General features: G+C 38.2%; 1 protein-coding gene across 3 annotated transcripts in view; it reads left to right on the top strand.

Moving 5' to 3' along the window:
- Positions 1-13,533, top strand: part of ATP9B (ATPase phospholipid transporting 9B (putative)) — a 170,298-nt gene that overhangs the window by 136,253 nt on the left and 20,512 nt on the right. For all 3 annotated transcript variants that reach the window (XM_063130467.1, XM_063130466.1, XM_063130464.1), the window contains exons 16-17: positions 10,411-10,572; positions 10,930-11,022. In XM_063130467.1, coding sequence (XP_062986537.1) covers positions 10,411-10,572; positions 10,930-11,022 — 255 coding nt within the window. The remainder of the gene's footprint in view (positions 1-10,410; positions 10,573-10,929; positions 11,023-13,533) is intronic.

The following is a 13,533-nucleotide window of genomic DNA, read 5'->3' as shown; positions in this document are numbered from 1 at the left end:
ATTTAGGAAAATAGCTCAATTGCTGTTTTCTTTTTAACCTCATTGTTGATCTATCAAAACTTATTCGGTTAATGAGCAATAATATTATTTGACAGACTGGTTTTATGCATTCAACTTCTTTATCAATGCATTAGGTTCTGATCATTTATTAAACCAGTGAATCATCTTTTGAGATATGAAAGCATATACTAATATTCTTAGCATATTTGCTCCATGTAGTCCAACACTGCACAAAATGTTCACAACAGACAATAAAGAAAAATAAGCAGTTCAAGCATAGTCTGTTCTTCCATTGCTAACATTTATACTGAAAATATTGCTCAATAAATAAATAAATATGAAGACTTTATTTTTAAAGATGTACAATATCTATTACCATTAAAATGTCAACTAACACACTTTAATGGAATTATTAAGACCAATGGGAACTTTCATTATAATGCATGTAGCTACTGTAGCTTCAAATAAGTAACTTATTCTGTATTCATAGCATGAGCTCTACTTATGCCAAGCTCATTGTTTCTTATGATAAGTGATCAATATTTCATTTTCTCTGGAAGAATGGAAAGTTTCATGTGTCTGTTCCTCGTGCCCTCTACAGCATAGCAAGGAAAGAGGACATATTGAGGACTCCACTGATAAAACCAGTTGTGCTTAGTTCTGTTATCATGTAAGTGTGGGATGTCTAGGTAAATTATGGAAAGCTGGTGCTAAACTAATGTAATGAACAGTCATAAAAGGATATAAACTAAGTAGGTAAAGCAATAAGTTCAAAGGTCACAAGTCCAAGTAATTCAGAGGCTTGCAACAAACAGGAGGCTTTGAAGACCTTTGCCCCTCTTTGGTCAGAGAAGATGGATTAATCACAATTTTTAATGACTAATAAACCAACTCTTTATTGGCTACACTTTTACCTACATATATTCAAATCCAATCATAACTCCAAAACTTGGAGTATTGAAACATTATGCTGAAGACACTCTGGTGAGGGAACAGCAGAGGAAATAAAGTAAGTAAAAATGATAGAAAAATAAAAACATTCATTAAAATAATACAATTTTCATATAAAGGCTAGAATAGGGTAGGCCTCATTTTACATTGCAAAGAGGAGCCATATATATTCACAGGGTATCTCAGAATAAGTCTGTACTGGTCACTTATCAAATGAATGATTCCTTCATAGAGCAAGTGCTGAATGTGCTAATTTGTCCTCTTTCAACATGATTAGATATTAATACAGTGCAGAGAGAGGGGGGGGGAGGGAGGATATAGGAGAGAAACGGATGGCCTGAATAAGAGACATTCAGAAATTAATTTTAAGAATAGGCATTCTTGCCCCTGTTGACCTTTACCATTATTAATAAATAAGGTTGAGATAAAAATCTTTAGAATTTGCCAAAAAGTCTTCTGGGAGTACGTAGCATTGGGGCAGAAGGAAGGCATCGTTGTTCTTAAGAATGGTCTATAGGATCTTATGGTGGACATTGGAAGCAGCAGGGAGAACCTTTGAAAGTACAGCAGCCACTGGGTCTACTTTAGAAGTGGATTACATAATCACCTTGTCTATAGAGAGAGGATAAAAATGGAGAGTGGATTTATTTAGAGATTTAGTAGGTTCCTGTCATTCCTTTTCAGATGCTTGCTCAAAGGCAGGATAGAGAAGAAAGGGATAGATAGAAAGCATATAATCTGGCTAAGTATTGAGGAAGATCAGGTTTGATCTGAAAATGGAATTAATCTACACCAAGCAGGATATTTCACTATGAAAGCAGTATATAAAAGGCAGGAGCCACACTACTGCTTTATAGCGGTATTGAATTGCATTGACAACTGTTGGGGCCCATGGACTCATACCATATACCGCTTTCATAACACTTTCATAGTGTTATATCCTGCTTGGTGAAGATGCATCATGGGCTCCAACAGTTGTCAGTGCACTTCAGTACCACTATAAAGCAGTAGTGTAGATCCTGGAATGCACTTCAGTACTGTTATAAAACAGTAGTGTGGCTCCTGCCTTTTATATACCGCTTTCATATCACTTTCATACTGGAATATCCTGCTTGGTGGAGATGAGCCCTAAGTCTAGGTTACAGATTTTATTTAACATTCTGTCAAGCATGGGCTGTGAGAAGAGCCTGACCTGAGGACCCTCATCTGTTGGACATTTGTTCTTCTCTATGTGAGGGTGAAACCAGGCAGGTGAAATAGGTGTCCATTTGGTCTTGGGTAAGGATTTGTCTGCTTTTTAGTGAGAGAGTGGGCCACTAATCATGATGGCTATATATTGTCTCTGGTATCAGAGGCAGTATGCCTTACAATTCCAGTTGCTCGGAAACATGAGTTGGAGGGTGCAATTGCACTCATGTCCTACTTCTGGGCTTCCCATAAGCATCTGGTTGGCTACTGAGGCAGCAGAATACAGCAGCACATAGGCCTTTGGTGTGGTTCAGTGTGGCTGCTCTTAACATTCTTATGTTCTTAAGAATCAGGGAAGCTTAAAGCTATCCTCCACCCAACTCAGTATCTTAACAGAAGTCTTCTTGGGAAACATCTAGGTCCAGAGAGTTTGAACTCCCTCAACTATGAGAAATTGAGTTATCGGTATTATAATCTGACTGAGAATGACCAGAGGTTTTTTTCCTGGTTAACGGAGGCTAAAGGAGAATCTGAGCCCAGTAGCTGAGGAGTATGGAATGGTACAAACATAGTTTTTAACTTGTGCAGAATATCTAATAAGTATCTAATAATAACTGCAGTTTCTCTGGAAGCCTGTTTTGTCTTTAAAACAGTGTATACTCACTACGGGCCTTGTTTTAAAGTGTAAATATGGCTTATTCACTGTCACAATGCAAGCAAGACTCGTGGGTGGGGGGATAGCCCTTGGGATCCAAGGGAACAAAAATTGGCCTCCGACCCTCCAAAGTTGCCTTCTCCTGATTATGGGATATTTAAAACTTTAGGACACTGAATACTACTTATTTAGAAGAATAACAAAGCCAAAGATGGGAATCTTAAAAAAATAATTAAGAATACTTTATTAAGAATAAAGCGTGTAAAGGGTGCTACCAGACTCGTAAGTGCTACCAATCAGAGGGCTTGGTTTACCTATTCCATCTTTTTTCCTTGTCACATTTTTTGCAATAAGGAAAAAGAACTGAAGAAGTGGTGGGAAAACACAGGAGGGTTATCAGTGGAAGACGATAATGTCTGGACCCCCATTAATGAGGCAGGGTGATTGCGTGATAAAAGTCTTATCAGGAAGCATCAAAAAATAAATAATTTCTTAATCAGCATTTGCAGAGTCAAAAATACCATAAACAACACCTTATTGACAAACAAATTTAGGGTGCAATCCTATCAGATCTGTTAAAGAATAGAGGTACTTCCAAAGGTGATGAGGGGTAGGGGCAAGGTACTCATAAGCCCCTGAACCCGGAGGCTTGCAAATATCCAATGCATAGCTCTGCATTTTAGCTAGGCAGATGTTTTCATCCATCTAGTGGAGGCTTCGATGAGGGGGAGGGAAGGAGGCTGGGACAGCTGGGGATAGCTTGGATTCAGTCTCCAGTCTCCTCCCCTCCCCACACACCAGCACACACCCTTTTACACTGAACAGGCTCACATTTGTGAGGTAATAGCAGCAGCAAGCACTGTTCTCTCTGTGCTAACTGTGAGGGGAAGAGGAAGGGGCTGTGGAGCATGATTTCCTGGCTCTGAGGTCAGAACTCTATCTCCAACCCCAGAGCCAGGGAACTGAACAATCCTGTGTCCCCAGATGCTGTCTAGGGATCATAGGATTTTTCTCTTATTCTAACACGAGATTTTGTGGACACTGCCCACTTCATCAGAGGCATGAAGTGTTGACAGACATATATACACATGTTACATGGGAACTGGGGGGAAGATGTAAGTTGTACTGTCAGAGGGAATGAGTGCATTTCTGAGGCAATGGATAAGGAGGTTTTAGATTCAAGAAATGTGTGGAGAAGGAAAGACTCACTAGAAGTTTAGTAAGTATTCAGCATTTAAGAGCTCTTACCTTGTATGTTCAGACTTTGTTGAGGGCCTTTATTTTCAAATATCAAGAGGTTGCTCTGCCACATCATTCATTCTAAAATAGCTAAAAGATGGGATGGTACAAGTCACTATCTATCTTGACATTAAAGAACAGAGGTGCTCCCAAAGGTGATGAGGGGTGGGGCAGGGCTCCAATGCAGCCATCATCTCCCCAGAGCCAACACAACTCAGTTAGAAGATAGACAAATGTAACAAATCTTAGGAAGAGAAAAAGCTCCAGCTGGCTAATGGACCAGTTGGGGAAAACGTAGGAGTTGTTAGTAAAAGAAATATACCTGTCCTTAAATCTGCACTGCTTGAAAGTGAAACATTGTAAGCAAGTAAGTCTACTAACAAAGGAAGGGGGTTTGAAAAGGCAGAGACTGACAAGATTTCTCTTGTAATGTCTCAGTGAAGACTCCTTCGAGAAAAGATTCCTAAAATTCAGTAGCTTCTAACCTTCTTTTTATCCCTGTTTCTGGGTTTAATTATTGCAATATAAACATTAGTTATGTCTCCACTTCCGGATGTCTCATTGGATCTTTTATTAGAATGTTAAAAGGATTAAGAAGTGCCATATGGTTAGAAGACTTTTTCCATCTGGGTATAACTAGTGGGGGTGGGGGGTGAGGAGGTACATTAACATATAAGCAGAATCCATTCCCAAAAAGACAATTCCTCCTTGGGGGTGCTGTGCCCAGGGTATGTTTGGCTTTCAGCAAGCAACATGGCAAGATGCAGAGGATTCAGCACAGGAGAAGAAAACATTTTTTAATTATTATTTTGTTGATTTATTTAAAATATTTCTTGGCTGTGCAACAATAAAAAACCAATACAGTGTTAAAAACAATAAAAACAGTAACACAATAAAAACAGCAGGAACAGGAGAAAGCCATAATAAAATGTTATGTTTTCAGGGCCTTCTTAAAAACCTGCAATAATGGGGCCTGGCAGGCTTTTAAGAAGGCCCTGAAAACATACCAGTGTGGGGGTCAGGGGAGCACTGTGGAAAAGGCCCTCTCTTGTGTGGACATTCACCTAATTGCTCTCACAGGTGGGCAAATGAAAAGGGTCTCTCTTGGTAATCTTAAAGTGTGGGGAAGCTGATATGGGTGAAGGCAGTGCTTCAAGAAATTTGATTCCAAACTGGTTAAGACTCTAAAAGTCAAAACTAACACTTTAAATTGGGTTCAAATGCACACCAGGAACCAGTACAGCTAGTTACTATAGCCATTATATGATCAAATTGCCTCGCCCCTACCAGAACTTGAGCCTGCACATTTTGCACCAGCTGAAGTTACTGAACCGTCTTCAAAGGTATCCCCACGCACAGCATATTACAGTAATCCACTCTGGACATCACTAGTACATGGATTACTCTTTAAAATACAACAACAACAACAACAACAAAAAACAGTGCAACAAGCAAAAGAGTAGGCTACAACTTTTCTCCCTGATGTGATAGTTCTCTAGTTGGTGGGATCCCTTGCATGAACCCAACGCTCCTGTGAACAGAGAGAAAAGTTAGGATGTGTTTATATAGTATCTTCTCTGTTTTCTCCGAGCACTGTTGTTAAGTTAATGCATTTGGTGGTGGGATGCTGAAGTATGGAGTTATCTAATAAATGGAAGAGTCTGATGATTTTTGCATTTTGACTACTTGACCTTATCTGTGAGCACAGGTATAACTATCTAAAATGTGACTGTGCGATAAACTGCCAACTCAACTTGCATGTGAAGCCAAGCATAAACTAAATAATAAACAGATGTGAGTCACCAAATATAGAACACTCAAGTCCTCGTTGCAAAGGGACACAAATGTGATGATAGGGTATTAACGGAAAGATGCAATTTACAGGTCAGAATGTAATAGTAACCTTTCACTGTGAAAATTGAAAATTAACCTTTGGAGTATTGGATCATTTGCAGCTAATATAGTAGGCTTGTTACACAAACTTTAAAAAGCTTTTCTGGTTGTGGATCTAAAAATGACATTTTAAAGTGTGGTTGCACCACACTGCCTCTCCTATAGCATTCTTCTCACCATGTTGTAATTCACTGACACTTATATTAATACCTGAAGTCATGACATACTTTTTTTTCATATCGGACTGGCTTTTCTTTCTAGCATGCTCAAATAAACCTTGTTCATGAATTACTACACGGTGGGTTGTTTCTTAATTTCTTACTAACATCTTCCATATCTTGATACATAATTAATGACCATCATTAAAGGCAGTTCAGTTTAGATAGTTCTTCTCTTTATCCTTATAGCAGGAGCAGGCAAATTCCAGACATTCAGAGGCCATTATTGCCCCCCCCCCCCGACCCCTGGCATAGAGCACAGGCCATGAGGTGCCCCCCCCATAAAGCTGGAGGCAAACTCCTCAAACTACAGAGCATTACAGTGGATAAATTTAGTTTGTTTCCAAGCTAAATGTAACCCTTTGGAGCTCCCGAGTGCCCGAAGTGCAAAATTTATCTTGCAAACAAGCTAAATTTGGCTGTTTGGGTTCTCTGTAGCTGATGATGATAATATTCTTTTTCCAGAAAACTTTTTTTTTAGTTTTAGGAGGGTAATGGGGTGGCAGTGTCCACAACAGAGGTGGACTACTGAAATTTGAGTCAAGTTTCTTGTGAACAATAACCATGCTAACGTATTGTATGAATTTGTTTCAGTAATCTCAGTACAAATGTGAAATACTTTGGGAAGTAAAAAGTATTGTGTAAGTGCTAATTAATCCTATATAGAAACATGGTTATTTGGACAACTATTTTGTGGCTGAGGATTATTTTAATGATAGACTTTTTAAAAAATGAGTTTTTATTATTTATTTTTACCTCTCCTGAGCCTTCTGGGAAGGGCAAATTAAGGTTACACTTACAGAAATTAAAATCAAGTGAAATGATCAACAATGAAACAAAATACGAAGCAGATAGCACTGTAATTATTAGTCTGAATTTAAAAAAAAATTAAGGTATTAAAATTTTGAAAATGACTGAGTGAATAAACATATATGCCTGGCACCTATAAGACAGTGAAATACCATTTACCCTTATAGATGTCAACCTCACCAATAGTGGTCTAGTGGAAGTGGTATTTGGAGGAGGACATCATCCAATTACCTTAACGTGCAGGCAGGTTGATATGCAAATATGAACTTTGATCCCATGGGCAGCTGCTATGAAAAAGACAAATTCCATGTTGTTGTTGTTGCTATTATTATTATTATTATTATTATTATTATTATTATTATTATATTTATTTATATCCTGCCTTTTGCCCAATGCTGGACCTCAAGGCGGCCGTACAAAGTTTAAAACATACATTGGGGGGGAACATAAACGTTTAAAATACACAAAATAATTATAAGACATTAACATAGATGGAGGGCCAGATTATTCTCCAAAGGCCTGCTGGAACAAAAAAGTTTTAGCCTGCTTCCGAAAGCCCATCAAGGAGGGAGCCAGCCTAGCTTCCCCGGGAAGAGAGTTCCAAAGCACCGGAGCAGCCACCGAGAAGGCCCTCTCCCATGTTCCCACCAAGCACACCTGTGAAGATGGTGGGACTGAAAGAAGAGCCTCTCCAGAAGATCTCAAAGCACGGGCAGGCTCATAAGGGAGAATACATTCTTTCAAATAACCTGGACCTGAGCCATATAGGGAGATTATTGGAGATTATTGGGAAAGGAATCAAAAATAAAACTGCCAATATCATAATGCCTTTAAACAAATCAATGGTGCAACCACACTTAGAATACTAAGAATACTATGTATCTGGTCATCATACATCAAAACAAGATATTGTATTGCTGGACAAGGTGCAGAAAAATATTTGAATCATGGCTACTTTCCACTATCAGAGGTAGCATGCCTCTGAGCATGCCTCTGAACATGCCTCTGAACATCAGTTTCTAGGGAACACAACTGGAAGAGTGCTGCTGCGTTCATGTTCTACTTGTGGGCTTCCCATCTCGTTGACCACTGTTGGTTGACTTTGGTCTGATCCAGCAGGGCTCATCTTACGTTCTTAGGTCCAACATATGAATGACAGCTGGGGAATGGAGAAAAGAGAGCCAGCAAGATGTCTTAATGTGCATAGGATTTGAATCTCTGTATAGGCTTACTTTTTAAATCTTTCTTCCTCAGCCTCAGAAGATACAAAGCCATCATAGTATTAAAAAAAATGAAACAAATGCTGCACAATGAGTATCATCCATGACTTCTGATGAATACAAAGCAGCCATCTGGTCCATCTGCTCATCCATTCATCAAACATATATTAAAGCTGGTTCACAAATGCAAGCCCCACTTATGTTCTGCTGCAGTTGTTTACACAAATGAATGATCACCTGAAGATATGTGATAGTGTGAACCAGACGATACATAGAGATGGTTGGTAGCTATTTCTGTGGTTCTAACTGTCTCAGTGTGCTGCCTAGTATTTCATAGTAATATTTTCTTACATGATTGTGTACTTCTGTACATGACTGGATCTTCTTGATCTTCTCACAGTGCAGGACATGGAATAATGGGATCAAGTTACAGGAGGCCAGATTCTGGCTGGACCTCAGGAAAAACTTCCTGACTGTTAGAGCAGTAAGTTAATGGAACCAATTACCTAGGGAGGTCGTGCAGTCTTCTACGCTAGAGGCCTTCAAGCAGCACCTGGACAACCATCTGTCACAGATGCTTTAAAGTGGATTCCTGCATTGAGCAGCGGATTGGACTCGATGGCCTTACAGGCCCCTTCCAACTCTACTATTATATGATTCTATGAGATAATAAGCATGGCTTGTATGTGTGAACCATAACACTAGCTCCGAAGCTGCGGCTGAAAGGATAATATTGCCTATCTGTTTGCTTAGACATTTCCCTATTGCCATTGTTTTGGATACTTCCTACTAGTTTTTTTAATCAGAATATGCAGATAGTGTGAAGAGGACAAGAATATTTACTTTCTCTAATTCTTGACTTTTTTTTCTTTTCTTTTTTTGTATACTCATAACAACCTATCTTTCCCAGCTGTAGTAGTTTTAAAAGCAGAGCACCTTTGATTTCACCCGAATTTGGGAGAAACTGAGGAGGAAAGATGAACCATATTCACTTTCACTCACTCAGGATCCTGCTGCTTTCTGATGTGCATGTTGTATATAAATATTTCATTTCCTCTTTATTTCTTCTTGAGTGAAGGCTATTTGATCAAATATCTATTCTTTGTTTTTGTTTTCCCCAGCACAGTTACTTCTGTTTGATAGCACACATGCAACATACGAAATTAAGCAAAGGATTCAGGATACTGATAAACAGAATGTGTTGTCTTTCTTTCATTCTGTGTGCTTTACTTTGGCACATGGCTTGTGTATTCTGAACTTGAATTACTGTGTTCCCCATTTGAGATCATTATCTGTGGCCAAATATAGAAAAGCCTCCTTTTTTGGGCCGAGTGTAATGCTAAGCCATCTATAGTTAGTTTGCATCATTAAATTCAACTCATGGCTTGTCCTTGTAATTGGGATGAAAGTTAATATCTTGCATATACACTTTTTATTCCGATTTTTGAAAGGGTACAAGGGGTTTCTTTCATGAGACTTCCTGGTAGATCAGATGAATTGCTGGTTGCTTCTTGCCTTGATAGGGTCAACACTAATGTTACTTTGTTAATAGCCAAATTTGTAAACATTGTTATTAATATTAAACTCTTGATGCTTAACAATTAGACTTTTTCTGATATTATACACTGTCTATTTTCCTTTGACTTATCTCCTATTTGTATGTATTGTTGATTGATCATTCTGAGTGATCATTTCTTTCATCCATTCCAAACTATGGACAGCAGTAGCACAAAATAGTTCTCTTAATGGAAAAGTTATATGAAAAGTGATATAAAATGAGGGGTGTGTTTTTTACTGTTTATACTGAACTTATAAATATCTATTTATAAGTTCAGTATAAACAATTAACATTGTTTATTTATTGTTTATACTGAATTTATTTATATTGACCTTGTTCAATTGACACACTAAGCCATGGTGGTCAAGCATTTTGAGCTAAACATTATGGCTTAGTGTGTTGTGTGAGCCACGATTTAGCATGTCATGTGAACCATTCCTAACCATGGTGACTACATAACCACAGTTTAAATACACTCACTAACCCATTACCTGCAAAAGTGTTAACCATTCATTAGTGTTTTGTCTGAACAGGCCCAGTGTCATCCTTAAGGGATTTTGTTATCCTAGCTTGAAATGGTACATAAACTATTTTGGTTTTTAATTTTTCAAATGCTGTACAGTAAATCTTAAGTTTGCATTGGGTATAATTAACAGTCAGTCCTATTTCTCTGTCTAGGTAGCTCTGGTACAATGGACAGAAAGTGTTGGTCTTACTTTGGTGAACCGGGATTTGACTTCAATGCAGCTGAAAACCCCCAGTGGACAGATCCTGACATACTATATTCTGCAAATTTTCCCTTTCACATCTGAGAGCAAACGAATGGGAATCATAGTGAGGGTATGTTTTGTTGCTATTTTGTTCTTGATCTGGCTTGCAAGTTGTATCTTTATGAAAGTGTGTGATTTTTAAAATGTGCATAACTTTTCGAATATAATAGCAAGTTATATTAATAATACACATACATCTTCCCCAATACCATGTCTCCTTTGTAATAATTTACTAAAGTAAAAATTTAGTGCTAAGATGATAGTTCTGCAAGCTAAGTTTTCATATATGTATGGGATACCGATTGCTTCATTTCCTGACTTTTAGACATTCCAGACAGGAGTTGAAATTTGTGTCTGAGAAAGATTCTGCACCTCAGTCTGTGCCTGTGGGATCTATAGATTGTGCTCTTCCTTGTTTTTGTTTCAGGATGAATCTACAGGTGAAATCACATTTTACATGAAAGGTGCAGATGTAGCAATGTCCTCCATTGTTCAGTATAATGACTGGCTAGAAGAAGAGGTAAGAAATCTGATAGTTCTTTCAACTTGGACAAAAAAATAAATTCTTTACTCTGCCATAAAGAAATGCAGAACTATAAAATCAAGAATAGAAGGCAAAATAGTAATTTCTAACTGAAATAACATCTGTCTATTTCAGAAAAAGAAATTATGAACCAAAAGAATACTGGATTAGAAGTTGCAATTAATTGTAGCATTAACAGGTTTTAAAGCATTGCCATGATCTCCAAATTTTGTATTATATTAAAAGAAAAAGAAAACTGTCAAACTGACCAATAGAATGATAAATATTTTAAAAAGTCTTAATGTATTCAGTATCAGTTCCAAAATAAATAAGCATATAGGCTGGGATCTAAAAGGTAACCTTAGGCATACCCATGTTCATGGGCATGATAAGTGAGGAGGGTGTGTGAGTTTTTTACTTTGAACAATGCAGGCATAACTGAAAATGATATTTAAATTATTTTAGATTTCTACTGTAAGATATGCTATAAATGTGTTTTTACAAACTAAATACAATGCACTGTATTGCTATACTAGACACGAGCAATTGTCTTAATTTGACCTTACATATAGGCAATATGGTAATGTGATGATCACACAATGCATGTTCATAATGGTATTGGCAATATAAATCAATACCTGCTTCAGGCAGTTTGATTTAATCAGGGGCATGAATAAATTAAACTCCCTGAAGACCTAATAAAGTGTCATAAAAATTACTTTTGGCGATAATGATGCACAATTAATTGTAAAATACTTGCTTAATTTGTTTAGCATTATGGGGTCAAATCAATAATCATTTTGCACTAGACAGACAGCATCAAGCTTTTTAAAGAATAATTAACATTCCTGTTTTATATTACTCTTTAATTCTGATGGTTTAAGTTAACAAAATAAGGTCAATACCAGTTCATATTAGTATTATTATAATAGTAGTTTGCCTATGATACATTATATATTAGCCTGTAAAATTAATTTAAAAACTTAATTCAAAAGTGGAGGAAATGAAACCTGTGGAAATTAAGAGACATGACATAAGAGTCGTGCAGAGATCTACAGGATTTTGTTTAGTTTCTTAGATGCAGGATCTTCATTACTTTAGATGAGAGCATTTAAACGATCAGAAACACTTTAGTCCCTTCGTTATAATATATTGACTTCCATGAGGTTTACTTGTGCAGGAAATAATTTTATAGGAAAACATTTCCTTAATATTTTTGTACCCCACCCCTTAGATGGCATAAAATAAAAAGGTTAATCAGAAAACAATGGAGAGATCAATCCTGTGGTCCCTGGGAAATGGCCCCAGGGGCATCAGATTCTTCGGAGTCCCCCACCCCTGAGGCCATAGACACTGCTACAACCTTGGAAGGAATCCAATACAGCCCCTTATCTTCGCAACTGCCACAGGAAGTATTGTGCTTTCTATGGCCTCCCCAGCCCTGGCAGTGTAACTATTGCAGATGCCCCTCTAACCAAAAGTGAACAAAAAGGGGGATGGAAAGGTGAAATAACTTCTTTTGCTTCTCCCACCCTGCCAGCAGCAGCCTGGTAGGGCATTGGATACTGAAAAGCCTCCAAAACTGGATTCGTCCCTCTAATGAGAGTGCAACCCATACAATTTCACCCTAAACAGAATAAAAGTAATAGGGTGACATTAATAAGACCAACAGCTGCTTGGCTGAATAAAAGTAGCATTAAGCTCACAAAAGAAGGGGCCAAACACAGTTTTCGGGGTAGGGCAGGCTAGGGGGTTCTACAAGTGTGGGGCCACCACTAAAATGGTGTTGTCCCGGATACCCACTAGCCTGATTAACCTTAGGGCCAGGCCCCAGAGTAGGGCCTCTGAGGCTGTTCTTAGAGCCTGGGGGGATTCATATGAGTGTTGGCAGTCCTCCAAACAACAACAACAACAACAACAATAATAATTTATTTATTACCCGCCTCTCCCTCTGGATCGAGGTGGGGAACAACCTAGTCTCAGACGGTTCAGGGGTTTAAATTAGGAAACTAATGGTAATCAGTGCAGTGATGCAAAGTTGGTTTATATATGATCAAACTGCTTTGGTAGCTGAATTTGGCACCATCTAAAGTTTCTGTACTGTCTTTTAAAGGCAGCACTTGATAGAGAACGTTACTTTAGTCCTAGCCTGGATATAGCTGATGCATGCGTAACTGAGGCCTGGTCTGTTTTTCTAGATAGGGTCGCAGTTGGAAAACCAGCCTAAGCTGGTAAAAGATACTCCTATCCACCAAGACCGACTTGCAGCTCCATAGATAACACTGGCTTTAGATATACCCCCAAACTGCATACCTGATTTTTCAGAGGGAGTGTAACCCTGGCCAAAATTTATTGCAAACCTTCATCCACATCAGCTGTCTTCCTATCCAATAGTCCTTCCATCATATCTTGATTAGGTTTCAGTTGCTTGACCATCATCCATCCAGGACGACTTCCAGACACCTCTTTAGGGTCTCGACTGTCCACCCAGATTAGTAGATGGAAATG

The sequence above is a fragment of the Elgaria multicarinata genome, chromosome 7 (genome assembly GCF_023053635.1).
Source record: "Elgaria multicarinata webbii isolate HBS135686 ecotype San Diego chromosome 7, rElgMul1.1.pri, whole genome shotgun sequence".
NCBI lineage: Eukaryota > Metazoa > Chordata > Lepidosauria > Squamata > Anguidae > Elgaria > Elgaria multicarinata.
This window is presented reverse-complemented; position numbering and strand designations above follow the sequence as displayed.